The sequence below is a fragment of the Salvelinus alpinus genome, chromosome 2 (assembly GCF_045679555.1).
Source record: "Salvelinus alpinus chromosome 2, SLU_Salpinus.1, whole genome shotgun sequence".
Lineage (NCBI taxonomy): Eukaryota > Metazoa > Chordata > Actinopteri > Salmoniformes > Salmonidae > Salvelinus > Salvelinus alpinus.
In genome coordinates, this window is record NC_092087.1 from 75,262,408 (window position 1) to 75,289,091 (window position 26,684).

Here is a 26,684-nt window from a genome sequence, read left to right on the forward strand (position 1 = left end):
AGATTTGCCACACTACTTTCTACTGTAAATAGGAATTAGACTATAACTGGCGTCACTGAATGCTCATGAAGGCCAGATCTTAGGTATTAACAAGACTTTTGACTACGTCAACTAAAATGTATTCAGTGACCCCTCAAATGACACACATCTTTATCTGACAAATCCTCCCTCCAGAAAATATGGATGTGGAAATAAATATGGTCCAAATTGGTACCCATACAAAAAAAGGAAGGTCGTTTTAAGCAGTGTGAGCAGTTATTGCTTAGTGCGATGTGACGTGATTTATCTGTCTGCGGGTAAATTAAAGAGAGTATAAAGTAGTAATTAGAACAGGAAGTCAAACAGTGAGAGTCTCAGCGCAGCAGGAAACACAACAAAGAACCAGCATGCTCTATTCCTCAGCCATGCAACACATTAGCATTCTAAACAATGCCCCAACGCCACCTGTTGTGCTAAGCAATTGTGTTAATAAGTAACACTTGGCGTAGTCGGCAGTCCCATTCCACCTGTCTGAAGCGTTACCATCAGTTCTAACACTGAGTAAGCTTTCATCCCTCTCCTTTTCTTCTTCTTTTCTTTCATTCATTGACTTCCTTCACGAGCAAACAACATAAAAAGTTCACTCTGAAAAAGTTATGTTCAAAATACCTACTAAAAACAACCCTTAGGTTAAACACCTCACACCCCTTTCACAAACACTTACTACTAACTTTCTCAAAACATCGCATCTCCTACCACCCTAACCTACCCTTTCTCTCATTAACCTGGCTCTCCAGCCTTCACACCAGGACAGAATAAGCCATCAGACAGAAGTTGAAGCTTCACCACAGCAAATTATATAAAGCTGAATAAATCAGACACATGATTAATATGCCACCCGCTAAAAAGCTGGAGAGAGACAGAACGAGAGAGACAAAGAGTGAGAGCATCTATCCATCTTCGACAGCCGCAATCTAATTCGTTTTAGATTAGCCCCTCGTGGCTGTGCTGCCCCGCTATCAGGGCGCCACCGGCGCGAGACTTACTGGGCTTCAAAACTTAACTACCGCAATTAAAATGGTGTTTTGATAATGAGATTTCACCGTCACGCATCGTACATGGATTGTTCATTAGCCCAAGCTGTGGGAGATGGGAGAAGAGGAGGAAGTATGATGCAGTGTTATTCATTGTCTCTGATGGAAGCTGTTGCTGCTGGTTTTAACGGAAGTCTAGTCAGCATGAACAGAGGAGCACAATGTCCACAACTGTATCCAGCTCCTCTGTCTCTCTCTCTCTCTCTCTCTCTCTCTCTCTCTCTCTCTCTCTCTCTCTCTCTCTCTCTCTCTCTCTCTCTCTCTCTCTCTCTCTCTCTCTCTCTCTCTCTCTCTCTCTCTCTCTCTCTCTCTCTCTCTCTCTCTCTCTCTCTCTCTCTCTCTCTCTCTCTCTCTCTCTCTCTCTCTCTCTCTCTCTCTCTCTCTCTCTCTCTCTCTCTCTCTCTCTCTCTCTCTCTCTCTCTCTCTCTCTCTCTTGTTCTCACTCTCTCTCTTGTTCACTATCTCTGTCTCGTTCTCTCGTTCTTGCCATGTCATCTACAATCCGCAATCTGATCCATCTCAGGTTCCCCAACGCATCCCACACACAACCAACCTCATCCCTGACCTCCTCCTATCTTTCTCCTGACCTCACCTGCACGCAATCCATCTCATCACAGTGCACACGTCCTCTCTCAAACACACCAACACACAATATCTCACATCACATGCTTCTGCGACCCAAACCTCATACACTAGATACAGTCAACATATGCAATCTCTTCTTTCTTCTTACTTCAAGTGACTAGCTTTCGGCACTGGGAACTACTAGCTTTGGTTGAGGCAAAAGAAAGAAAAAGAACATGGTGGAAGTATGGTGGAAGAGGCCAAAGCGTGAGCAAGGAGGCACTAGTAAAGGAAAAGTAGAAAAAAAGAGCCGGGAGAAAAAAAGCCATTCCGGCTGGTGCTATCTAGGATTACTAGGCTTAAGGGAACGTCACGCTCGGGAAGGCCTGCCAATTTGTTAAAATAAAAAGAGAGAAAGGAGGCGGGGGCAGAGAGTCGAGGCAGTGTGGCGTCAGTAGGGACGGTCTCACTTGGCTGAATTCGCAAATATGATAGAGGCTCTAATCTATTCTCTCTGACATGAATGGCTTCCCTAGTCGTTGTGTGTGTGTGGCCCTTGCATGGGTGCTACTTTACCACAAATCTGTGGCACCCTCCACCAAAGTTAAAACTGAAGGGTGTGTGTGTGTTTCTTCCCTATCAAACCTACTGGAGGGGAAAGGAAATTAACTGAGACCTTCCAAAGCCGGGAAGCACCTTAACTGTTATGTGGGGATAAGTGATTAAAAAAATAATCTGTAGAGGAAACTTTTAAACTAACCAACTTTAGAGGACCTCAGGAACATCACTGTTGTAATCTGTGGACAAAGAACCAAACCCATGTAGTATTTTCTCTCTTTCTCCTCAGAAGATTCTAAACATTCTGAACATGGTCAAGTCTGAAATGAATTCCCATGGGGCTTAATCGAGGACATGGAGATACTGTACATAAAAAAGTGTTTTCTTATATTTGGTGGTAGGTATAGGTTTGGAAGTGGATGGATTAAACTACGATGGCCCTGTAGTACACGTTCCCGACAAGACTACCGCTTAACAGTCTCCCAGTTTACATTACGCGGTTGACATCTGCGATGGTTCCAAATGTCACTCTTGCCATGGCAACGGGGTTGAAGAGGCCGGCATGGCTTGTGTTCAAATGGCATGGGGGCATCTGCGTACAGTAGGTGGAGGAGAGAGACACTCCAAGAAGAAAAACATTTTGTTCAGGCACAAACGTGACAGCTCGAAGGCAGTCTGGTGAGTACCTAGAGGCCCTCGATGCTGACACAACTCTTACCTCGGTGGATCTGTGGTAGAGAACAGCTAGATGTTAACGAGGTCGGGAACCCGGGTCATTGGGTTCTGCCGGTGCCATTCACAGTCCACTAGCCACGCACGCTAGCCAGGAGGAAGGATCAGAAGGGATTCTTACGTGGCCATTGGTTAAAAATCATGTCCATCATGTCACAACATTTTGTGCTGTAGCTCAACGGAAGTAAGCATCTCCAATGGGATTGGAGTATGTTTAGTGCCATTAGCAACTGTTGCTCTTTTGAAAAAGGCTATATGAAAAAAGCAGTGGACCTGAAATGAGTCATGACCTAAAGGTGTTTATATGACAGATGATGGCTTGAATGGATTAAGGGATATACAATATATTTTGGGATCATATCTCCTTAGACAAGAAAGGTAATGTTGATCATGTTTTTCTATAGCTATGCTTTTTAAAGATGCCTATTTGTATTGCACATTTCCTCATTATTACATTTCTGAAAGATGTTCAAATACAATGGGGTGAAAACAAAAAACAAAGAAGACAAAAATGATAATTTTGACCAAAACATTGAACAAATTATTAAAAATAAAAAAATACATAATACTGAATATGAAAAAGTCAAGCTTGACACATTACAATTCCCTTGTAATTTGCAGGCGCAGGCAGAGAAGCCATGTAAATTGAGCTCAATTAAACAATAGCGATATGCATTAATATGTGCTGAAGCGAAAGGTTATGGGTGATTCAACACGTTTACATAATGCCTTTGTCGAGGGGAGGGAGGGAGATGGGTTAGGGGTTCAAGGGGTTCTGTATCAACTGTAGTTGTACTATACATAGACCGAATTATTGATTTCCATTGCTTTAGATAGGATATGATGGGTGAGATAAAGAGCATTTTACCCTCCATTTGTGAAGCAGAACTAACTTCAGCTTCTATAGATCTGTATGCAACGGCTTGAAATTCATACCAAATAGACTGTAGAAATGTCAAACAATTATACAGTATATCACACATTATTGACTTTTGTACTAGGTTGACAGTCCAGTCTAGTGAGGCAGTGGATACATATTTGATTGTCAAACCACAAATGGGAGGTAAAAACATTAGTTCAAAATAAATAAGATTTGAATCAGGCATTACGTACAGACCAATAAGGAGAAAGGAAGTATCCATGATTCTGCTAGTTGCAGCACACAGCATGGGGGAAAAAACGTCATTTAGAAGGTTAAAAAAAAGATAGCCAAATAGAATAAAATTAACTAAAAACAATTATAAACTACAAAAAAAATATATAATAACTCTTAGCTGCATTAATATTTGAAAACATTCAATTATGTACAGGCATTGTGTAGTTGGTAGTTTCACTGGCCAGCAGTGCATTTGGTATTGCATTGTAACTGCCGTTTTTTTGGGCAACATGAAAAAAATTTGTTGCAGTAGCATTCGTCTCCCATAAGAGAGTACCATGTACATTATCCAATTATTATATTGTGAGGAGCTTTGGCATCCTCCAATGGCTTAGATATTTTTCAACTCCTGTGAAAAGACAGGAGTTGAAAAACTTGAGGTAAAAAAAATACTCATATTAAATAGTTTAAAAAAAAAAATCTATAAATAATATGCTGAGTATTTCAACTGCATCCTTACATTAATGCACCGTAAACAAGTGTTAAAGTGCATTAATTCACAAAAAACGGAACTTCAATCTTCATTATTGTCTATGTGTGATCACACTGTAATAACAAAAAACAACTATGGTTGGCTAAAACAGATATAACTGCGATCTAGCAGGTACAATACTTTGTTTAATACTATAATACTGTCCAGCAGAAAATGTCATGAAAAGTTCGTGTTTAACCTCAATTGAGAAGCTCACACACTGTTAGAAAAATATTTCAGCAGTCTTGAACACCAGCCAGTTGAAATAGTACTTCATTTGGATTTTCAATTGGGGATCGTTTTGAAGTAATATCAGTATTGTGTTTGGGAAAAACGTATAAGTAAATAGTAACTCAAAATAGTCCTGCAGTACTATTCTAAATCCAGTAGATACCAAACTACTTTTAAAGCAAGGAAGTAAACATAAACTCTATTGCATACCACATAAACCAATACTGCACAGCAATATCCGCATGTTTCAACATGCTTTGATTTGGGTTCAGAAAATCCAGATGTCCTGATGTTATCAAAAAAATATATACTGTATATTCTTCAGTTTTGAAACTTCGTTTTAGGTATTTTTTTGAATACACTGTATTAGGCTATTTGTGCCCATAAATAAATAGTAAATCTACAAAATAGCCAATGAAATGATATTCCTCTTTGGTTTGATCACATTGTGGGCTCGAGGCTATGGAAATATATCCCTGGGATTTAAAAACCATTATTAAGCCATATTTCCAGTACTTGTTTTCTGTGCAACTGCAACTGCGGTTGCTATACTGTATACACTAAAGCGTATATAAAAAGATATTTGTCTGGGACTAATACAGACAACCTATTGTGTAAACTTATTGTGTAAAGTAATATCTTGGTGGTAGATAATTCTTTTTTTTACTGAAAAGCACCTTAAATTGGAATTTATTCCCCAATAAGTATACTTTAATTAGATTTCAAGCTTGACAGGTTTTGGCTTTATTTGCGTGCAAGATTCTGTAGGCTTGGTTGAAAATATAGAATAAGAAGTGGGACTAGAAAAACAGGATGAAACTACAAAGTTCGTCTAATTACGTGTACCTCAAAATAGATATTCCATCAGTGAAACTTCAGAGATCCGAATATCCGAGAGGAAACTTTGACTCTTTCCAATTCTGGGCTGTCGGTGGAGTGTTACACAAGAAAGCAGAAATACATCTCTAAGGACAGACAAAAAGACACACAGAGACATTAAAGAACAAAACATACAATAATGTCTAAAAAAGATAATCAAAGAATTAGTCATTTTACGTGAGTCAATTGTGACTCACTGAGAGTCACTGATATCTCTCCCGTTCTCTTGGTTTTTTCTTATTTGATTCTGAACATTCTACTACAACACTTCTAGATTGATCCTATTCGCTCGGTAACGCTCCTAAACACTCATACTCAAGTGATTCTCTTGAACGTTAAAAAATAATTTTGGTGGTATTCATGCTCATAGGCCTATGGCACTGTAATACATTTGGTAATGACGTTGATTCACCGATGTGTTCCGTCCACTTCTTCGAACCCCCATTCAGTTGATCATCTACGAAAGGCACCTATTTGGCATTAGAGTCACAAGGGCAGGTATAAGGCTTGCCATCATTGCCCAGCTATCTTCTCTTTCTAATGTAAACCCCTTCTAGAAGGTGTCGTGTCAAATCGCATCGTTCCAAAGTTCCAAAAACATCTTTGGGTTTCTAACCCCGGCGGGTGGCCAACCCCGTTTTCAGTCTCTCGTTACATCCCATATCGCACACAAAAATCTGGACTTTTAGTCTTTCATGTGTACATTTTAGTAAACCAGAAATAAAAGTGTCTCTTTCTCATTATAAGGTTAAAACAACATTTTTTTTTGTTTGTTACATAAAGTATTTCAGAATCAATCATTTGTTTACATATTTGGAGCATATTGCTTGTGGTAGCTCTTGTGGGGTAACATTCTTATGGAGTGATGTCATCACCAATATTCTTAGTGACATCATCAAAGGGGGGCATTGTTATTATTATTAGGCCATTACTTTTTCCTCTCTAGGTAGTTGGAGGGGACCCAGCCCTTGCGGGGGTGCAGGGCATCTTGGACCTGGCAGTACCACCACCCATTGGGGTTCCTGTCTAGAACCTCCAGGCAGGTGCCCTCAGGGAAGCCCATGGTCTCATCGTCCCCCCGGTAGTCAGCGATGGAAACATATACCTCCCTCCCCAGGTTGTTATGGATCAGCTGGCTCTTCTCGATAGGCTTTGGCCTGACTGTGGAGACGGGGATACCATTACGCTGCACAACAACCCCAACCCTGCTCAAGGCATCCGTCCCGCCACCGGCGCCAAATCGTTCCGCCGAAGACCCCCTGGTGGTGATAGAGCGCTCTGAGGGTCTCGATCGGGTCTCGACTGTGACGGGTTGCGCACGCACAGCGTTGAAAGAGGAGTTACGGCGCACGCCGAGGGTAGCGGAACCGGAGCGGTACTGGTCAGTACGATACTGGTTGTGGGCGGCCAATGACTCGTTCCGCCTCAGGGAACTCGTCATGTAATGTTGACTGACCATGGCGGGCTGTGGTGCAGACACGAACACGGACTGGGGTCTGACGGCAGACTGCGGTCTCACCCCACCGTTCCTCATTCTCACGGCTCCGTTGACCAGCACAGCCGGCTTGGAAAAGCCCCCCGGAGGCTTGGAGGGGATGGGGGGAGTGTTCCTCGATCTCAGACCCCCTGGCGTATGGTGCACCTGGTGGTGATTGGTGAGTCCCTGGAGGTTGATGTCGTTGAGCGCCAGCACGCGCTGCTCATTCTTCTCCAGGCTGTTGGACTTGCTCCCGGTACCGCTGCCCGACCCAGAGCGCTGCCCGTCAGACTCGGACCCACCGCCGTCCCTTCCTTGGCGCATGGGCTCCAAATAAAAAGTGGGCGCCCAGCCTTCCTCGTCCCGCCAACGGATGTACCACCAGCCGCTCTCCTGCCTCTCCAGGACTTCCACCTCCACCCCAGATGGAAAGCTCAGCTCTGACTCCTGGACCTTGTCGTAGGCGTCTGTGGTCCGGTATAGGTTGAACCCCTCCAGATCCGAATCTCCCCGGCTCCCTTTGGAGTAGATGGAGGAGAGGTCTGAGGTGCTGTTGCGGGAAGAATGGGAGTCCTCCGACGAGATGACGGAGGCCGTCTCTGAGTCTTTGAGCCCATGGACGGTATGCCGGAGCTGACCCGTGGGCCTCAACTGGCGCCTCAGGGAAGTGATGTCCATCCTCTCAGGGCACTGTGGCTCTGACTTGGTGGGGAGGAGAGGTTTAGGCCTCACCGAGGGCTTTGGCTTGGTGGAGGGGCTCTGGCCTATCCTTTGCTCCACCGTCCGGATGCCTGGAGGTTTCCTGGAACCTCTACCCGATTCGTCTGAGGACGACCTGGGGCTGGTGTCGGCTTTGGCTAGGGACTGGCTTCGGATTAGCTCCGGGGCGATCTTCTTCAATGGCTTTCCCCCTGCTAAAGGTGAAGACCCTGAGGGTTTGCGGGGTACAGTCGAGGAGTGGAAGATCCTTGGGGAGTTGGAACCGCCGCAGCCTTTGGCCGAAGCTCCTTCATCACCACTACTGCACCTGAAGCCATCATTCTCATAGATACATTCTTCCTTGGCCATCTCTTCAACGGACCTGAAGGACCTTCTTCTATAGCTGATAATCACAGGGGAGGTCTTGCAGACCGGAGGAGAACTACGGTACTTCTCACAGACCACACTGTTGATTTTCACCTCCAGGGGGCGATGTATTGTCTCTCCCTTCAGGGAATCTGTGTCCGACTCGCCCTCGCATCCAACAGCGGGAACGTCATATTCCGGTTCCTCATATACTGTGGGCCGGCTGGGGGATTCTGGGGCTTTGGAGGATGAGGAGATGGAGTGACTGGGAGAAGGTGATGGCGTCTCTTCTGAGTCTTGCTTTTTGGTGGGTGGAGCTGGGGGCGGGACTTTGGGGCGAGTAAGCGTGCTGGTTCGTCGGCTGAGGTTGGGCTTCTTGCGTTTGTCGATGTACGAGCAGGGGGCCCAACCCTCCGTCTCCCCGATCTGGACATACCACCAGCCCCCGGAGTTCTTCTCTATGACCTACAGAGAAGACAGGTGGGAAGATAACCAACAGTCTGACACACTTGATGGAACTATCACTTTATAATCAACATTCAGCCTCACTTGAACTTCACACTGATGAAAATAATATTTTTAACAATGGGTCCTGATCAAAAGTAGTGCCCTATAAAGGGAATAGGGTGTCATTTTGGAAGTGGACAATGTTTCTCATACATGTAGATCTCTTGAGCGTTGCGGTTATACAGATGTAGGATCTTAATTTGATCACCCTGCTGCAGAAGAACTTGGCATCTATAATGCACAGGGAGAGGGTCAGAGTAATAGTGTCCTATTTCTATACTGCTGTTCTCTCCCTCCCTCCAACATCCCCTCCACTATCACACCATCATCCTCCCCATTTACAGATGTAGGACCTTCATTTGATCACTCTGTTGCAGGATAGCATTCCTGCAATGCAAGACATTTAAAACGTGTAGTGCATTTGAGATTTTAAAAGTCTTCTGAAGTGAGTAATTTCCAGTTTGAAATTTCAGACTTGATTTTCCCTTAGGAACAACGTATCAACCCCTACAAAAAAAGATATAGATTAATTATAATCGACATAATAATTCAAATTTCCTGTTGTTGCAGGATTATTTTTCCTGCTGTAGCAAACTGGCTCAAATTAAGATCCTACATCCTACATATTCTGGGTATCATTCTTGGTGCGACGGTTAGAGAAATCAAAACAAAAGCTCTTTTCTTCTAACGTGAAATGTCCACCCTGACATCCAGTTGGCCTCTATACAGTATGTTGCCAGCGTCATCAAAGTGAACAGACCGTCACGGCCATATCTATGAAGCTTCAGCTGTCAGTTGTCATTCATATTTAATGTGCTCAGACAGATTTCAATACCAACATATGTACAGCGGTTCTGAGCATAGATATAGATCATATAGACAGTAGCCTATCCATCTATCCAGAAACGAAATATCTGTATATATACTGTATCTATCTCTAAGATTCTGGGTGCTTACGTCGGCTTTTTGTCCTCCACGGAAACTGATGCCATCAGAGATGCAGGACTGGAACTCTGCGATGGTGTAGTACTCCGCTTCCACAGTAGGGGGCTCTGGTGGCTTGGGTAACTGGAAGCCCTGCACAAACAAGAGGAATAGAAAAAGAAGCAATCTTGAGTTCAATGTTCTATGTTTATGTGTAAAAAAAAAACGTTTTCTGATACATACTGTATTTGAGAGTGACTTACCAGATTTGTTTCTCTTCTAGGAGGAGGTTTTTGTCGGAGGTTGGGAGAGCCTAATGAATGGAATCATAGATTAGCCTCATTTACTGTCAAATGTAGAAATGATAGAAGTGCAATTAGTAGTCTATTGTACACACATAACAGACGAGTACAAACCTTAGTATATCCGTAAAACCCCAATCAAACTGTTATATCACCCAGCACTATATATCTTTTTATTGCATTTTATTGCACCCAAATATTAGTCACACAAATATATCCCAGCACTCAAATATTAGTCTAATAGATATATATTAGCACCCAAATATTAGTCAAATAGAAATATATTAGCACCCAAATATTAGTCTAATAGATATATATTAGCACCCAAATATTAGTCTAATAGATATATATTAGCACCCAAATATTAGTCTAATAGATATATATTAGCACCCAAATATTAGTCAAAGAGATATATATTAGCACCCAAATATTAGTCAAAGAGATATATATTAGCACCCAAATATTAGTCAAATAGATATATATATTAGCACCCAAATATTAGTGTAATAGATATATATTAGCACCCAAATATTAGTCTAATATTAGATTCACACTATACACCTTCGTTTTTCCATGTCTTACCTATAGCCTCAAAGCCTATGCAAGAAGAAAACAATATTTTACTTCAGTCAAGTAAATTGTCTAATTTGAATCAACATACAACTCCATAATCGATGACACTCACCTATCGACACTCTGTGTGGAGCGACACGTGCTACAGCAGGGGAACCAGGTTCCGTCTTCCCCTTACTGTCCTGTAGAGGACCACTAGCACCAGGGCCCAGGCTAGGACTGGAGGTACCCATCCCAGATCCAGAACTCAGCCCAGGACTGGGACTCGGACCTGGGCCGTGGTCGGGGCTGGGGTTGTAACCTGGGGCATAGGGCATGGGCAGGCTGATCTCACTCTTGGAGATGTGGCGCTCAGGACTGGTGGAATCTCCATCCGTTTGGACATCCTTCGAATCAAATCAAACTTTATTTAAACTGCATTTGTACAGTAAAAAAAACAATTCAATACAAGAGATAAAGCAAACAAAAGCTAATAAAATAGAAAAAAAGTTCAATCAAATTAAATCTTAAGTTAAAAGCGAAATCTTAAAACCTTACCTTCTCACTGCTGGACTTCTTCTGGAGCAGGTTGCTGATCTCCATGATGTTGCCGATGATCTCCACAGGAACTGTCAGGGTCTTCTTCCTACCCGGGGATGAGAAGTCCTCCTTCATCTTCTTCAGGTATGAGGCTGGGGCCCAGCCCTCCTTCCCCAGGTACCTAGCAGCAAAATAGGGGAGGAGAATGGAAGTTTACTCACCGGTCAAATAGTAACCCCCTACCGGTCAAATAATAACCCTTACCGGTCAAATAGTAACCCCCTACCAGTAAAATAGTAACCCTTACCAGTAAAATAGTAACCCTTACCAGTCAAATAATAACCCTCTACCGGTCAAATAGTAACCCTTACCAGTAAAATAGTAACCCTTACCAGTCAAATAATAACCCTCTACCGGTCAAATAGTAACCCTTACCAGTAAAATAGTAACCCTTACCAGTCAAATAATAACCCTCTACCGGTCAAATAGTAACCCTTACCGGTAAAATAGTAACCCTTACCGGTAAAATAGTAACCCTTACCGGTCAAATAGTAACCCCCTACCGGTCAAATAGTAACCCTTACCGGTAAAATAGTAACCCTTACCGGTAAAATAGTAACCCTTACCGGTCAAATAGTAACCCTTATCGGTCAAATAGTAACCCTTATCGGTCAAATAGTAACCCTTACCGGTCAAATAGTAACCCTTACCGGTCAAATAGTAACTCCTACCGGTCAAATAGTAACCCCTACCGGTCAAATAGTAACCCTTATCGGTCAAATAGTAACCCTTATCGGTCAAATAGTAACCCTTACCATTCAAATGATAACCCCTACCGGGCAAATAGTAACTCTAACCAGTCAAATAGTAACCCCTACCGGTCAAATAGTAACCCTTACCGATCAAATAGTAACCCTCTACCGGTCAAATAGTAACCCTTACCGGTCAAATAGTAACCCTTACCGGTCAAATAGTTACCCTTACCTGTCAAAAAGTGCATCTTGTGTTGACTACAAAGTCATTACAAGCAATACACTGTGATTACTTCCACTTGATGTCCGTCAGTAATACTACTGGTACATCAGCAGTAAAACATCTGACTACATCTTCAGCCAAGGTTGACAAGTATTCAAGAATTATTTACGATGTCAAAGGGAGTCTTTATTTTGTTTATTCTCCCACTGACTGTCTACGACCACTAGATGTCCTCATACACATGAAATAACATAGACTGATTCTGACTGTGGTGTGAGCCAGTAGGCTGCTGGGGGGGGCTCATATTAATTGCCGGAATGGAGTCAGTGGAATGTAATCAAACACAAGGTAACCATGCGTTTGATGTGTGCGATACCATTCCATTAATTCCATTCCAGCCATTACTATGAGCCCGTCCTCCCCTATCAAGGTGCCTCCGGCTGCCTGTGGTCTGTGGATAATATATGAGAGATGTAACAGGACTGTTCTTTAAGCCAGAGCAGAGTCCAGAGTAGCATGTGGTAATCATCAGCTGGAGAGTGGAGCTCACAAGGCCGTCGGGGCCATGAGGAAGCTACAAACAACAGGCCGGGAAATGCACATTTACTGAGTATACAACACACTCTGTCGCTCTTCCACCGAACAGGTCACACACAACGCATTCACCGGATCGCCAACGAGCCACATATGTTTTACAATACCATTCAACAGATGAGATGTACCTCTGCCGTGATCACATCTCCGAAAATAATGATAGGGGACTCATTTCATTAGAGTGTTAGAAAATGTACGTTAAAATCCCTAATAGGTGTAAATTCTTAACTGGAGCAATGTTTTCCGTTGGCTAAGGTGCCTGTCACTCCATGGTGAGGACCAATCAGAGGAAGCCCTCCACAGTAAGGACCAATGGGAGGAGGTGATGCTCACCTGATGTACCACCAGCCCTCCAGGTTCTTTTGGATGACCTCCACGGTGACCCCTTTCTCAAAGCCGATCTCGTCCTTCCCCTGGCTGGCGTACGGCTGCACCGTCATGTACTTCTCTTCTACACGGGTCGATGGAAGGAAGGACAGAAAAAAAGGAGAGAATCAACATTTCTGTTCAGTAAATCCCAGTAATGAACCCCTTGGAAAACTCCCCTTGAATTTCCCAAAGTATTTCAATCAATTAATGTTCTCTTAGAAAGCAACGCAGAGGTAAAAGTATCGGGAATCACCCAGTTAGCCATTTTATCTGTTTTATTTGTTCAAGCCAGCATGGATACCCTGACTGTATCCATTCCACGTGTATCCTCCAATACAACCACAAACAGCACCCACTACTGGCCAAACCTCTCATCACATCCACAACACTCAAACTCTTCCTTATCACAGCTAGAATGTGACAGAGGCAACCCAGCCGGGACCCACTGTGGACCCATAATAAACACTGTTGAGTGAACAACACTGCGTACTGGATCCCTTTGAAATGGCTGCAGAGCTGCAGAGCTGCAGAGATGCAGTATGGAGCCGGAGTCTCCCTGTTGGAGATAAGGATCCTGTGGAAGCTCTCAGATCTTAATCTGGCTCCACTTGGCCGCAGGGATTTAGAGTGGGATGATCCGTAGGGGGATTCAACTACTGTGGGAAAAGCCAAGTGTAAGTATGAGTGGTAGTAGTGGGGGGTAGATAGATAGGGCCACTTTAAGCAGCTGTTGCTTCAATGGTTTAGATATACAGGGGCATGGGAGGGAATGGAGATAAAGACAGGGAGAGAATCGGAGTTGGTCCGGTGAGAATGGCTTGTGTCTCAAATGATCCCCTATATTGTCCCATATAGTGCACTACCTTTGACTATGTCAATAGCAGTGCAATGTGCAAGAAGCAGTGCACTATAGGATGACTATAGTGTCATTTGGGACACAGCCAATGTGTCCCTGGGTGGGATGGGGAAGTGAAACAGGAGAAACAGGAATTTCAGAGGTGTGAATGTGCGTGTGTCAGTCTGTTTACAATGGGTGGGGTGTTGTGAGGTTTTAGTGGGAACATATTCTACTGCTGCCTGTCATTCCAAGCTGAGGGGCTTGGGTCAATTATAGAGAGCTGTAAGGAATGTCTAGGGGTTTTTGGACTAGGTAGCACAGGGAGTGTTTGTAGGGTGGGGGTGTGTGTGTGGTTGAGGACGTCTGAGTACTTACAGGTGGAGAGGGAATACGGTGTGAGTGTGGGTTTGTGACAATGTGTGTGTGTGTGTGTGTGTGTGTGTGTGTGTGTGTGTGTGTGTGTGTGTGTGTGTGTGTGTGTGTGTGTGTGTGTGTGTGTGTGTGTGTGTGTGTGTGTGTGTGTGTGTGTGTGTGTGTGTGTGTGTGTGTGTGTGTGTGCGCGCCTGTGAGTGTGGGTGTGTATTCAAACGTACATATCATGTGTGTGAGCATGCTCTCTGGACATGTACTGTATGCGTACGTGTGTCTCACACCGTCTTAGTGAGTGTTTGACCAGTCAGCTGGGCCCAAAGCCCCAAACAGTGAGTTGAGAAGGAGGTTATCAGCACACTGCCATAAATCACATTAGACTCTGCTGTAACTGATCCTGTTCAGTTACAGACAGAGGAACAGGGTGGAGGAGACTGGATAGAGTGTTTGACCTAATGACTCGCCCTGTCAACAACACATGAGGTAATCGATGAGGTGAGGTCATCCTGCTGTCACTAGCCAATCAACACCTATGGATTTCATCGGACCAGCCAATCAGACTGTACTGACCTAACATTGGGTCAGAAGAATTTGTGGGTTTGACCGAACAATGAAATAACAAGGGATCCATTCGTTTTTCTTGGGAGTATTTTTGGCGATAAAGTTACCAAAGGCAGGCCCATTGACCTGAGGTAGGGTCAGAGTAAGTGGACTATAAAACAATAACAAAGCGATCCATTTAGCTTCCTGCTTTGTCTTCTTTGGGAGTATTTTGGCGATAAAGTTAACAACTTTAGACCCAATGACTTGACGTAGGGTAGGAACAACAACAAAGTAATCAATTTTTGCTTCCTCCTCTGTGGTGTTAATCCATAAGATTTAGCACCTGGCACTTATCTTCTCTCCTTATCTTGTTTACTATCTCGTTTCCACGGTAACTAAATCCTTGACTCCACGGGAAAATATTATATTTCTCACAAATGGTTCAAGTATTCCATTAGTAAAGAGTGTTTCTGGGTAGTTTCAGATAAGTTCTTAAGAAGACAATTCATTAATATTGTAAGATTAGACTCCCTACTTTCCTCTCTCTAACTCATGCATGCTTCTTTCTCGAATCTTTCTTTAAATTCCTCCCATCCTCTCCACTTTCTCAAATCTCTTGCAATAAGGTTGAGCAGGAGGTGGGTAGAGTATTTATGTAATCGTGGAAAGATAAATTAAGAAAGAGTGTCCATGTCTAATGACAAGAGTGCATCTTCATAGAACGAACCATGAGATACGGTATTTATCCATTTTTTTATGTCTATGGAGAGAGCAGGGTAGAGTAATTCTAAGTATTCTTTATGGTCAATGGTCATGTCCCTGATACGCTTAACTCTACTTTTAGCTTCCTAGAAACTAATGCTGAGCGATTAACTGACGTCGGTTCAATTACTTGAAATCCATTTCGTTTTTAGTTTTTCTGTGAGCCCAACACTCCATTTCTCCAGTGAGAAATCAAATAATAATAAATCAAGTCAAGAACTATGTGGGATGCCTGGCTGAACGGAGTTGTACCATAATGACCATAATCCATTGCACCTGCTCTTTCTGGTGCAGACAGAGATGGATACAATTTTACTATACACAGACTGCATAGACTGCATGAGAGAGGAATGCACTCAATGATGAGAGAGGGATAGAGACAGTTTGTGAAAGTATGCCTTATCTACTTTGAAGGACTAGTAACATTATTTTGTCAGACAGCTCTGCTGCATACCAAGGCAAGCTAGCTTAGCTAAATAGGATGACTAAAGACAGTATGGGGAGAACAGAGATAACTTTGTCTGGCTGTTTGGCTGCTAATGCCTGAGCAGAGATGAGATGATGACTTTAAGGAATTCAAGATAATAGAGTCATCAAATAAAAACAAAGTAATATACACAAGTGAAATATTATTTCATAGTGATTTTTTATTTTTCTATTGATGTCTACCCAATGGGGACCTGACAGAGACAATGGAATATTTTCAATGTTTGGGCAATTGAATGTTCACTATTTTGGGTTTTGTAATGTCCATTAAAAAGCTCTAAAATCATTTTAATGTCATTATCTCACAACAAATGTAATATTTGTAAAAAAAAATCGAAAACCATGTTTCTTTTTTTATAATCGAACCGAAACCGAACCGACCCCAAACAGCACTAATCACTCAGCACTGCTAGAAACGGTCTGTGCATGCTGCCTCAAAGCGCCCTATCTGTGCTGCCTGATACAAACATGCCCCGTCTGGCATTCATAATGACCACAGTCAGCAGCATTTTCATGGTGGGATAATTTTGTAGGGTGGAAACAAGGCCTCTAATCTGAAGTCATGAATGAGTTAGCATGCAGCAGTGCTTCTGATGGTGCCAGCTGAAAGCAACACTGGACTCCCAACTGAAACCCTGGCTGTTAAAATCTGTCAGCCGCAACAGGGGACAATATATCACTACTATCTGTTTTTGCTGGTTGATGTCTCTAGTACAGCATCCTTACACAGGCATGTACTGTACGTTGACCCAGAGTCTCAAGTGAAGTCATCTGGGATATTGGATATGATGATGATATAGAATATTGATTTCAAGTACAGTGAAATGCCTTTCCCAACCATGCTGTAATCAATATCAGTAGTACTACAACAGAAATGTATGACAATGCCTACTAATTATGCCTCACGCAATGATTGTCCTGATTCCTTCATGGCAACAGTTACATCAGTGGCTCACACTAGAGGTCGACCGATTAATCGTCATGGCCGATTAATTAGGGACGATTTCAAGTTTTCATAACAGTCGGTAATCTGCATTTTTGGAAGCTGATTTTGGCCGATTACATTGCACTCCACGAGGAGACTGCGTGGCAGGCTGACCACCTGTTACGCGAGTGCAGCAAGGAGCCAAGGTAAGTTGCTAGCTAGCATTAAACTTACCTTATAAAAAACAATCAATCTTAACATAATCACTAGTTAACTACACAAGGTTGATGATATTACTAGTTTAACTTGCTTGTCCTGCGTTGCAAATAATCAATGCGGTGCCTATTAATTTATCATCGAATCACAGCCTAATTCGCCAAATGGGTGGTGATTTAACAAGCGCATTCGCAAAAAAAGCGTTGCACCAATGTACCTAACCATAAACATCAATGCCTTTCTTAAAATCAATACACAAGTATATTTTTTTAAACCTGCATATTTAGTTAAAAGAAATTCATGTTAGCAGGCAATATTAACTAAGGAAATTGTGTCACTTCTCTTGCGTTCTGTGCAAGCAGAGTCAGGGTATATGCAGCAGTTTAGGCCGCCTGGCTCGTTCCGAACTGTGTGAAGACATTTTCTTCCCAACAAAGCCCGTAATTAATTTGCCAGAATTTTACATAATTATGACATAACATTGAAGATTGTGCAATGTAACAGCAATATTTAGACTTATGGATGTCACCCGACTTATGGATGTCAATAGGGAACGGTTCCGTATTTCACTGAAAGAATAAACGTTTTGTTTTCGAAATGATAGTTTCCGGATTTGACCATATTAATGACCTAAGGCTTGCATTTGTGTGTTTATTATATTATAATTAAGTCTATGATTTGATATTTGATAGAGCAGTCTGACTGAGCGGTGGTAGGCAGCAGCAGGCTCGTAAGCATTCATTCAAACAGCACTTTCCTGCGTTTGCCAGCAGCTCTTCGCAATGCTTCAAGCACAGTGGTGTTTATGACTTCAAGCCTATCAGCTCCTGAGATTAGGCTGGCAATACTATGGGTGCCTATAAGAACATCCAATAGTCAAAGGTATATGAAATACAAATGGTATAGAGAGAAATAGTCCTATAATTCCAATAATAACTACAACCTAAAACTTCTTAACTTGTGTGCTTTAACCATTTGTACATTGTTACAACACTGCATATATATAATATGACATTTGTAATGTCTTTATTGTTTTGAAACTTCTGTATGTGTAATGTTTACTGTTCATTTTTATTGTTTATTTGACTTTTGTATATTATCTACCTCACTTGCTTTGGCAATGTTAACACATGTTTCCCATGCCAATAAAGCCCCTTGAATTGAATTGAATTGAATTGAGAGAGCGAGAGAAATAATTTTAGGAATATTGAAGACTCATGTTAAAAGGAACCACCAGCTTTCATATGTTCTCATGTTCTGAGCAAGGAACTTAAATGTTAGCTTTTTTACATGGCACATATTGCACTTTTACTTTCTTCTCCACCACTGTGTTTTTGCATTATTTAAACCAAATTGAACATGTTTCATTATTTATTTGAGACTAAATTGATTTTTATTTATTTATTAAGTTAAAATAAAAGTATTCATTCAGTATTGTTGTAATTGTCATTATCACAAATATATATATATAAAAATCGACCGATTACTCGGTATCGGCTTTTTTGGTCCTCCAATAATCGGTATCGGCGTTGAAAAATCATAATCGGTCGACCTCTAGCTCACACACACAGAAGTGGATCCATCCACTGTTATAGGCTCCTGCCTGTGATTAAAGCCAGGCTTCAGTATGGGCTACTGCCCCACTTCACACTTTCCACCAGCCTATTCCAGCCAGCCCATTCCTCCTGCTGCTACTCCTCTGAGAGAGCTAGCTACCTAACTGTAAATGCTTCGCTCAGCTCTGGCTGGAGACTATGGCGAGGCTCTGGCATCCCATATTAGTACATTCACCAAAAGCGTCCAAAGAGCTGGATGTAGTCATCACATGGAAATCGTTGGCTTACATTGAACTAGTATTTTTTCTCCTGTGCAGTATAAATAGGACCTGTGGGTTTTCCTGAGCATCTGAATAGGAAAAACGATGTCCTATGTTATAGATTAGTAAGACTGCAACTAGGAAGTGTAGTTTTTCCTGGTCAGGTCATGTGGTTAGGAAAAACTCCTGGCCCGAAAGTATATAGGTCATCGCAGGCCTGTATAAAATTCATCAACACAGGCACTAACTCATACCATCTGACACAAGTTCCCCCTGTGTTGGATCAGCTCTGTTGAATCACTTATGTTGATTGTCTCTTTGACTGGTCTGGGATCAGAGTTAAGCTATACCAGGTGAGTCACGCCCCATGTATGTTATTGGGAGCCTGGGAAGTTATATGAGTCCCAGGTCAGTTTCAGTAAACAAACAGACACAAGACAGAGCCAGGTGGAGTGAGTGGGTTAAAACTAATCCTAAAACCAGATGGCTGATCTCTCCTGGTCTTATTAGAGGGATGAGAAATGACTCTGGCTCTAGGTAGGAGTAGGCCACAGACACCGATCTAGGATCAGCCTCCCCAAATCCTATCTATATCAATGACAGAGAACATCTAACTGACCTTCAATCAGCGTATATAGCAACTTCATCCTTCAATATAGTGACGACTTTTTTGATCAAATATGAGTAGAAGTAGCCTTTTAATAGCCACAGATCTTGGATCAGCTTATCTTCCCCAGATTCCAACCATAACCATTAGAGGATAAATGCAAAGCTGACCTTGGACCAGATTAAATACTAGACAATATGAGACATAGGCTCATGTCTGTCTGGGTCCATCAAAGAGAATTCATTATGACTCAACAGCAACTCTCCATTGAGACGTATTCCAGTATTGCAGTGGCCAGGGGAGCTTGGCAACGTGATACATTCAAGAGTGTGAGAACATATCTTTACCAATAAATGTTCAGTAAAAACTCAGTCATTAAAATCGAATGGTTCTGACCCTGGAGGGAGTTGTATAAGTACATGAAGTAGCACTGCACACAGTAATGTTAAGAACAGCTATTGGCCATCAAGGTTGTTACTGTTGTGCTGTCTGAATCAGATACCCCTCATTATCTAATCTGTTTCATGTTAGTACATGATTCTGTTACGCAGAGCAAAATGAAGAAATAATGATCTTTCTAAAAGTAGAGAAAAGTGTGGTAAATGTAACTCCGGGAGCTGAAATCTACACGACCACCCAATGTGCTGTTTGTGATGTTGGCGTTAAGCGGGAGTTGTTGTTGGCTGACTGTCATGCATGTAAATGAGTTTTCTTACGATGAAGGAAGGAGTGTGTATGTGTGTGGTTCTGACAGAGGCCACTTGAGAGTGTCTCTGTGCTTGTGTGTGTGTGTGTGTGTGTGTGTGTGTGTGTGTGTGTGTGTGTGTGTGTGTGTGTGTGTGTGTGTGTGTGTGTGTGTGTGTGTGTGTGTGTGTGTGTGTGTGTGTGTGTGTGTGTGTGTGTGTGTTTGTGTGTGTGTGTTTGTGTGTGTTTGTGTGTGCGTCTGTGTGTGTTGACTGTGTGTTCACCTCGACTCTGCTGGCGGTTCACTATGCCCCCCAAGGTCCATCTGCGGTCCAGTCTCTTCAGATGAGCCTTGCGTCTCTTAGTAACTGATGACGGGACGGACGGAGAAACCAAAGAAAAACAAAGAAACATGAACTTAAGAAGCGTATTACAAAATGAAAGAAGGCAAAAAGCCAGCGTTAGTTAGTAGGATGGTGAAAACATGACATGGAAAGCCAGCAAATAAACGGTGTCCATTTTAAGCTATGCATAGTAAATGACATGATTTGTAATAGCGTATTAGCAAATGGTTTTGCAGAAAGAATTGATATTCATTGTTGTCATGATAATGAGTTCACGCGCACGTTTCACAGTCAAGCAGCTAAACTTCTTGAAGGGTGAGTATTTCTGGGGACTGAGTTGTGCTGACATTATAAAGGAAGAGTGGAATCACAGATATCCTGAGGACAGAGAGAACGAGGTCATAAACACAGAGATATTTCCTTACGAGAGTCAACTGCCCAGAGGTGCTATCCTCCACATCGTCTGTCACCGAAAGACCGAAAGAGAACAAGCCCCACATTAAAAGAGGACGCAATGATCATATAAATAGAATGAATAGAAAGGGTGTCTCCATTCATTACAAATTACCAGGGTTAGCTCTTCCAAGCCTGTTCTATTCATTCAATCTCTATGACAATGATGACATGATGTATCATAGAAATATAATGTATAGAAAGGGTGTCTCTATTCATTACAAAATGCCAGGGTTAGAGATCCAAGCCTGTTCTATTAATTGTATTTCTATAGCAATGATGACTTGATGTATTATACAGTATCATCCAATCTAGTGTGTCTAGAATACTGAAATCTGTTGGTCTTCAAGGTTCTCACCACGACGTAGTCTGTATTAAAGAAGGCCAATCCCCATACATAACGTTGTGTGTATCTGGGACATGCTACATCTGTGTGGCATAGTATCATACTAGCCCCTAGCATACTGTACACATGGTTTAAGATTGCCCAGCAAACTACATCTGTGTCCAATGTGTCGCTAATAGGTTTTCTAGCAACTGTATGGGAGAAAATAGATAAGGGTAAATCTCCATGTTAGCCTGTTAGCCTACCGTAACAGCTTGCTAAGTCCTCTGGTAAACTGTTCCATTCCAGTCACCCTTATAAGCAGGGTCCACTCTTGCAACACCACTGACTTACAGTAAAGTAAAACAGCCCTTTGTGATACTGTCCAACTCGTTGCTTTCTGATGATTCGCAGTTATCCTCCCTTCCTTAACGCATTCCCTAGGGGGACATAAACCAGACTTTCAGAACGGAGGAACGAGTGATGAGGATGGAGAACAGAACGAAATTACTGTCATCTCTCCCTTCATAATGGAGGGAAGAGGAGGCGGGAGAAACGGAGGAGTGAGGAGAGGAGGACAGAATCAAATGACTCTCATCTCTCTCTCTCTCTCTCTCTCCGTCTCCCATTGACCTCCTAATTGAAATATCAGATTGGGGACAGCCACAAAGGCAGACGTTATTTCAGGGTAATTCCAATAGACCAGACCTACCAGGCCCTGTCGTTCCTCCTCAGTGAGCTAGCTACAGTCTGCTATTGGTTTATATGACAGCAGACTGGGGCTTAATGAGTATGAGGGGGGGGGGGGAGACAGGGTAGTTACCAGAGATATGAGATATGCAGTGGTGTGTGAAAACTGAGTAGGCAGGCTCTAATGGGGAAGGTGTTGATAGAGGAGTGTTTTGCGGGATGGGAGGGATGTGTGTTTGTGTGTGTGTCTGCATTTCCTCTCTGCGAGTGTCTGACCCAGATCCCTAGGTATTTCCAGGCTCTCTCTCTCTCTCTCTCTCTCTCTCTCTCTCTCTCTCTCTCTCTCTCTCTCTCTCTCTCTCTCTCTCTCTCTCTCTCTCTCTCTCTCTCTCTCTCTCTCTCTGTCTCTCTGTCTCTCTGTCTCTCTGTGGAGTGACTGCAGTCTGGATTAAGGGGAGCTGGGGGCCACGGCAGCTGCAGAGGACCTGTCATCACATGCTGGGATGTGGGGTGCCAGTTTACAGTGTAACAGTGCCATGGGCCAGCGTGAGGATCATAAAGCAATGTGTCTTAATGAGAGACAGGGAGAGAGCCTTACATACCCCGGTGGCAGTCTATGACACACAAAGCATTACGGCATAATGATTACACTATACCAGGTAGTTTCCATGGGTTACTAAAACTGATGGAAAACAGAGGTAATATGACTTTAACGGTGGGGGAGTGTATGTGTGTATGTCTGTGTGTGTGTGTGTGTGTGTATGTCTGTGTGTGTGTATGTCTGTATGTGCATGTCTGCCTGCCTGGGTGTAACACACAGCTAAGGCGATACAGTGTCATCCCGAAGCACCAAAAGGAAAGGGAGCTTATTCTCTAGTGATGAAATATGCCCTCCAAACAGTCAGACTAAACATTATTGCAAAAAAAGAGGTCATGACAAAACTCCTTGAAAGAGTAGTGAAGGAATTTCCTCTGGTGCCAAAATATCCAGCCTGATGCAAACCCTGTAATTTGAACAAAGGGCATTCGGCTGGGTTTGTTACAGTGTCTGTTTCCTGCTCTGACCCTGGTCCTCGAGGTTCCTGCTGTCCAAGCACAACTATTAGTTGTCATGCCTAAGGCCTTAGTAATGATGGTAGGGCTATTTAGCAGGGAGAATGGCTGGTGTGTGTGTGTTACCTAAGGCCTTAGTAATGATGGTAGGGCTATTTAGCAGGGAGAATGGCTGGTGTGTGTGTGTTACCTAAGGCCTTAGTAATGAGGGTAGGGCTATTTAGCAGGGAGAATGGCTGGTGTGTGTTACCTAAGGCCTTAGTAATGAGGGTAGTGCTATTTAGCAGGGAGAATGGCTGGTGTGTGTTACCTAAGGCCTTAGTAATGAGGGTAGGGCTATTTAGCAGGGAGAATGGCTGGTGTGTGTGTGTTACCTAAGGCCTTAGTAATGAGGGTAGTGCTATTTAGCAGGGAGAATGGCTGGTGTGTGTGTGTTACCTAAGGCCTTAGTAATGATGGTAGGGCTATTTAGCAGGGAGAATGGCTGGTGTGTGTGTGTTACCTAAGGCCTTAGTAATGAGGGTAGGGCTATTTAGCAGGGAGAATGGCTGGTGTGTGTTACCTAAGGCCTTAGTAATGAGGGTAGTGCTATTTAGCAGGGAGAATGGCTGGTGTGTGTGTGTTACCTAAGGCCTTAGTAATGATGGTAGGGCTATTTAGCAGGGAGAATGGCTGGTGTGTGTGTGTTACCTAAGGCCTTAGTAATGATGGTAGGGCTATTTAGCAGGGAGAATGGCTGGTGTGTGTTACCTAAGGCCTTAGTAATGAGGGTAGTGCTATTTAGCAGGGAGAATGGCTGGTGTGTGTGTGTTACCTAAGGCCTTAGTAATGAGGGTAGGGCTATTTAGCAGGGAGAATGGCTGGTGTGTGTGTGTTACCTAAGGCCTTAGTAATGAGGGTAGTGCTATTTAGCAGGGAGAATGGCTGGTGTGTGTGTGTTACCTAAGGCCTTAGTAATGATGGTAGGGCTATTTAGCAGGGAGAATGGCTGGTGTGTGTGTGTTACCTAAGGCCTTAGTAATGAGGGTAGGGCTATTTAGCAGGGAGAATGGCTGGTGTGTGTTACCTAAGGCCTTAGTAATGAGGGTAGTGCTATTTAGCAGGGAGAATGGCTGGTGTGTGTGTGTTACCTAAGGCCTTAGTAATGATGGTAGGGCTATTTAGCAGGGAGAATGGCTGGTGTGTGTGTGTTACCTAAGGCCTTAGTAATGATGGTAGGGCTATTTAGCAGGGAGAATGGCTGGTGTGTGTTACCTAAGGCCTTAGTAATGATGGTAGGGATATTTAGCAGGGAGAATGGCTGGTGTGTGTTACCTAAGGCCTTAGTAATGAGGGTAGTGCTATTTAGCAGGGAGAATGGCTGGTGTGTGTGTGTTACCTAAGGCCTTAGTAATGATGGTAGGGATATTTAGCAGGGAGAATGGCTGGTGTGTGTGTGTGTTACCTTCTCCTGTCCTGACGGTGCTAAGTTCCAGGTCATCTCTAGTGCCGTTCTGTGAGTCCAGGTATGTGGCCGGCACCCAACCCTGCTCCTCGGCTGTACTGACGAACCACCAACCTATAACAAAGACACACACACACATTAGTTTGTGCAGAGCCACATGGAGACACACACACACACACACACAAACACATTCTTTATACACTATGACACAGAAAGAAAATAGACACACACACACACACACATATTTACCAGCCATTCTCCCTGCTAAATATCACTACCCTCATTACTAAGGCCTTAGGTAACACACACACACCAGCCATTCTCCCTGCTAAATAGCCCTACCATCATTACTAAGGCCTTAGGCATGACACCTAATAGTTGGGCTTGGACTCCAAACACACTTACACATTTTGATTTACATTCAATAATGGAAATAGAACTCCAGAATTGATCGGGTGTTAGTGTTTCTCTTGGTCCAGGCGTTCATTTATATCGGCTACATGGAGAGCAGTGAAGTGATGTAACCAGGGAACTTTTCACCTGCTTGGAAAGCTGCTATCATTACAAAACCACCAGACGATTCAGAGTAGCGGTACTGATCATGGATCAGTTTTTCATTTTAAAATCATAATGATTGAGATTATATGGACAGGGAGAACCTGATCCTAGATCAGCACTCTAGGGTTAGGGTCACGTTTTTTCATATACTGTATGTGCCCGGAGTGCAGAGGAAAATGGTCACTTAAGGTTCAAGGAGGTAGAAGTTGTCCCGATCAGATGACCATAACTGAGTTCTAACCTGAAACCATCAAGGGGATTAAATAAGAGCTGACCCTGTATCACTGCAATGGTTAAGGATTGACTTGAATTTAGTCTCAAAAATAAAATCCTAGTCTAGCATTTCGAGAGGTGTTTGTGGGACAATAAAGATTTTTGATTCGAATTGACTCGCCTCTACCTAGACCTGATTGAATGCAAAAACACATGTCAAATCGGGAACCAAACCAAACCGAAACTCACTAAAAGAGAGAAGAAAAGAAGCCATCGATCCCTCCCTGACAGTTAGCATGTGTCTTTGTGTTTTAGTTCTGCAGCGGTAGCACGAATCCAGATTCTCCGACTGTCTATTCGAAGTTCAGAGGCTCCCCAAGCATTTCATCCGTAACATTTGGGTTCAACGTGGACTATTCAGAGTCATAAATAGTAGGGAAGCTGCCTTTCAGTGAAACTCGAAGATACAGGATAATTGATGACTTTTTGCAGCCTATAACGCACCCAGACGTACGCCATATGCTAACACACACAGGCGCACTCTTGACGGATGCACGTATGTACACATACACAATAACTCGCACGCTCTGACAGTATAAAAGAGAAGAGAGCGAAGCAACGAGCACAACTATTTTTTTCTCTCCAATGGAGTCCAACAATTAAGTCATCAGCTCTTGACTGTATTAACAGTCATATGGCGAGGTCCTATGATGTGGTTTGACACACACACACACACACACACACACACACACACACACACACACACACACACACACACACACACACACACACACACACACACACACACACACACACACACACACACACACACACACACACACACACACACACACACACACACACACAAATCAAGTCCTCACACACCCCATTTTATGTCCCTGCAAGACACGCCAAGTCACATTGGGAAATGAGACCTATTTGACCCATATGGAAAATATGTCTGTGTACAACAGTTTCTTCATCGGAAAAAAAAGAACATTGGTCATTGGTAGGGTTGCGAAATTCCAGGAACTTCCCAAACATTCCTTGGTTTTCCATAAATCCAGGTTGGAAGTCACTCATACCACAAGACTACTATAGCAATACTATGTTTGAAGCTCTGAATGGCCCACCACAGTGTTTGAGGCTTCAACCCATAGGCATTGTCTAAAAGGCATTGAAGTTCAAAGTAGGTCCCACTGTAGACATTACAGCAGAGTCTGGGGTCTGACCGCACACAGTACAGTGAGTTTGGAAACCTGTCAGAATCGGTTGGCTTCACAAAATGCTAATAAGGCTATGCAAATGACGCTATGCTAATGTTTAGCCTAGCGAAAACGCTAACGTTGGACTGACTGTAGAGGCATAGGTTTTGCTCAGTGCTAACT

At 43.1% G+C, this 26,684-nt stretch overlaps 1 protein-coding gene across 6 annotated transcripts in view; it reads right to left on the reverse strand.

The window, feature by feature from the left end:
• Window positions 1-1,444: 1,444 nt before the first annotated feature.
• Window positions 1,445-26,684, reverse strand: part of LOC139567741 (SH3 and PX domain-containing protein 2A-like) — a 138,587-nt gene continuing 113,347 nt past the window's right edge. For 2 of the 6 annotated variants that reach the window (XM_071389199.1, XM_071389201.1), the window contains 9 exons: window positions 24,526-24,639; window positions 20,501-20,584; window positions 12,935-13,052; window positions 11,051-11,213; window positions 10,626-10,899; window positions 10,523-10,537; window positions 9,902-9,951; window positions 9,672-9,791; window positions 1,445-8,672 (listed from right to left, as the gene is read on the reverse strand). In XM_071389199.1, coding sequence (XP_071245300.1) covers window positions 6,594-8,672; window positions 9,672-9,791; window positions 9,902-9,951; window positions 10,523-10,537; window positions 10,626-10,899; window positions 11,051-11,213; window positions 12,935-13,052; window positions 20,501-20,584; window positions 24,526-24,639 — 3,017 coding nt within the window. In that variant the 3' untranslated portion in view covers window positions 1,445-6,593. The remainder of the gene's footprint in view (window positions 8,673-9,671; window positions 9,792-9,901; window positions 9,952-10,522; window positions 10,538-10,625; window positions 10,900-11,050; window positions 11,214-12,934; window positions 13,053-20,500; window positions 20,585-24,525; window positions 24,640-26,684) is intronic. The other 4 variants (XM_071389202.1, XM_071389203.1, XM_071389204.1 and 1 more) reach the window with 2 other exon arrangements.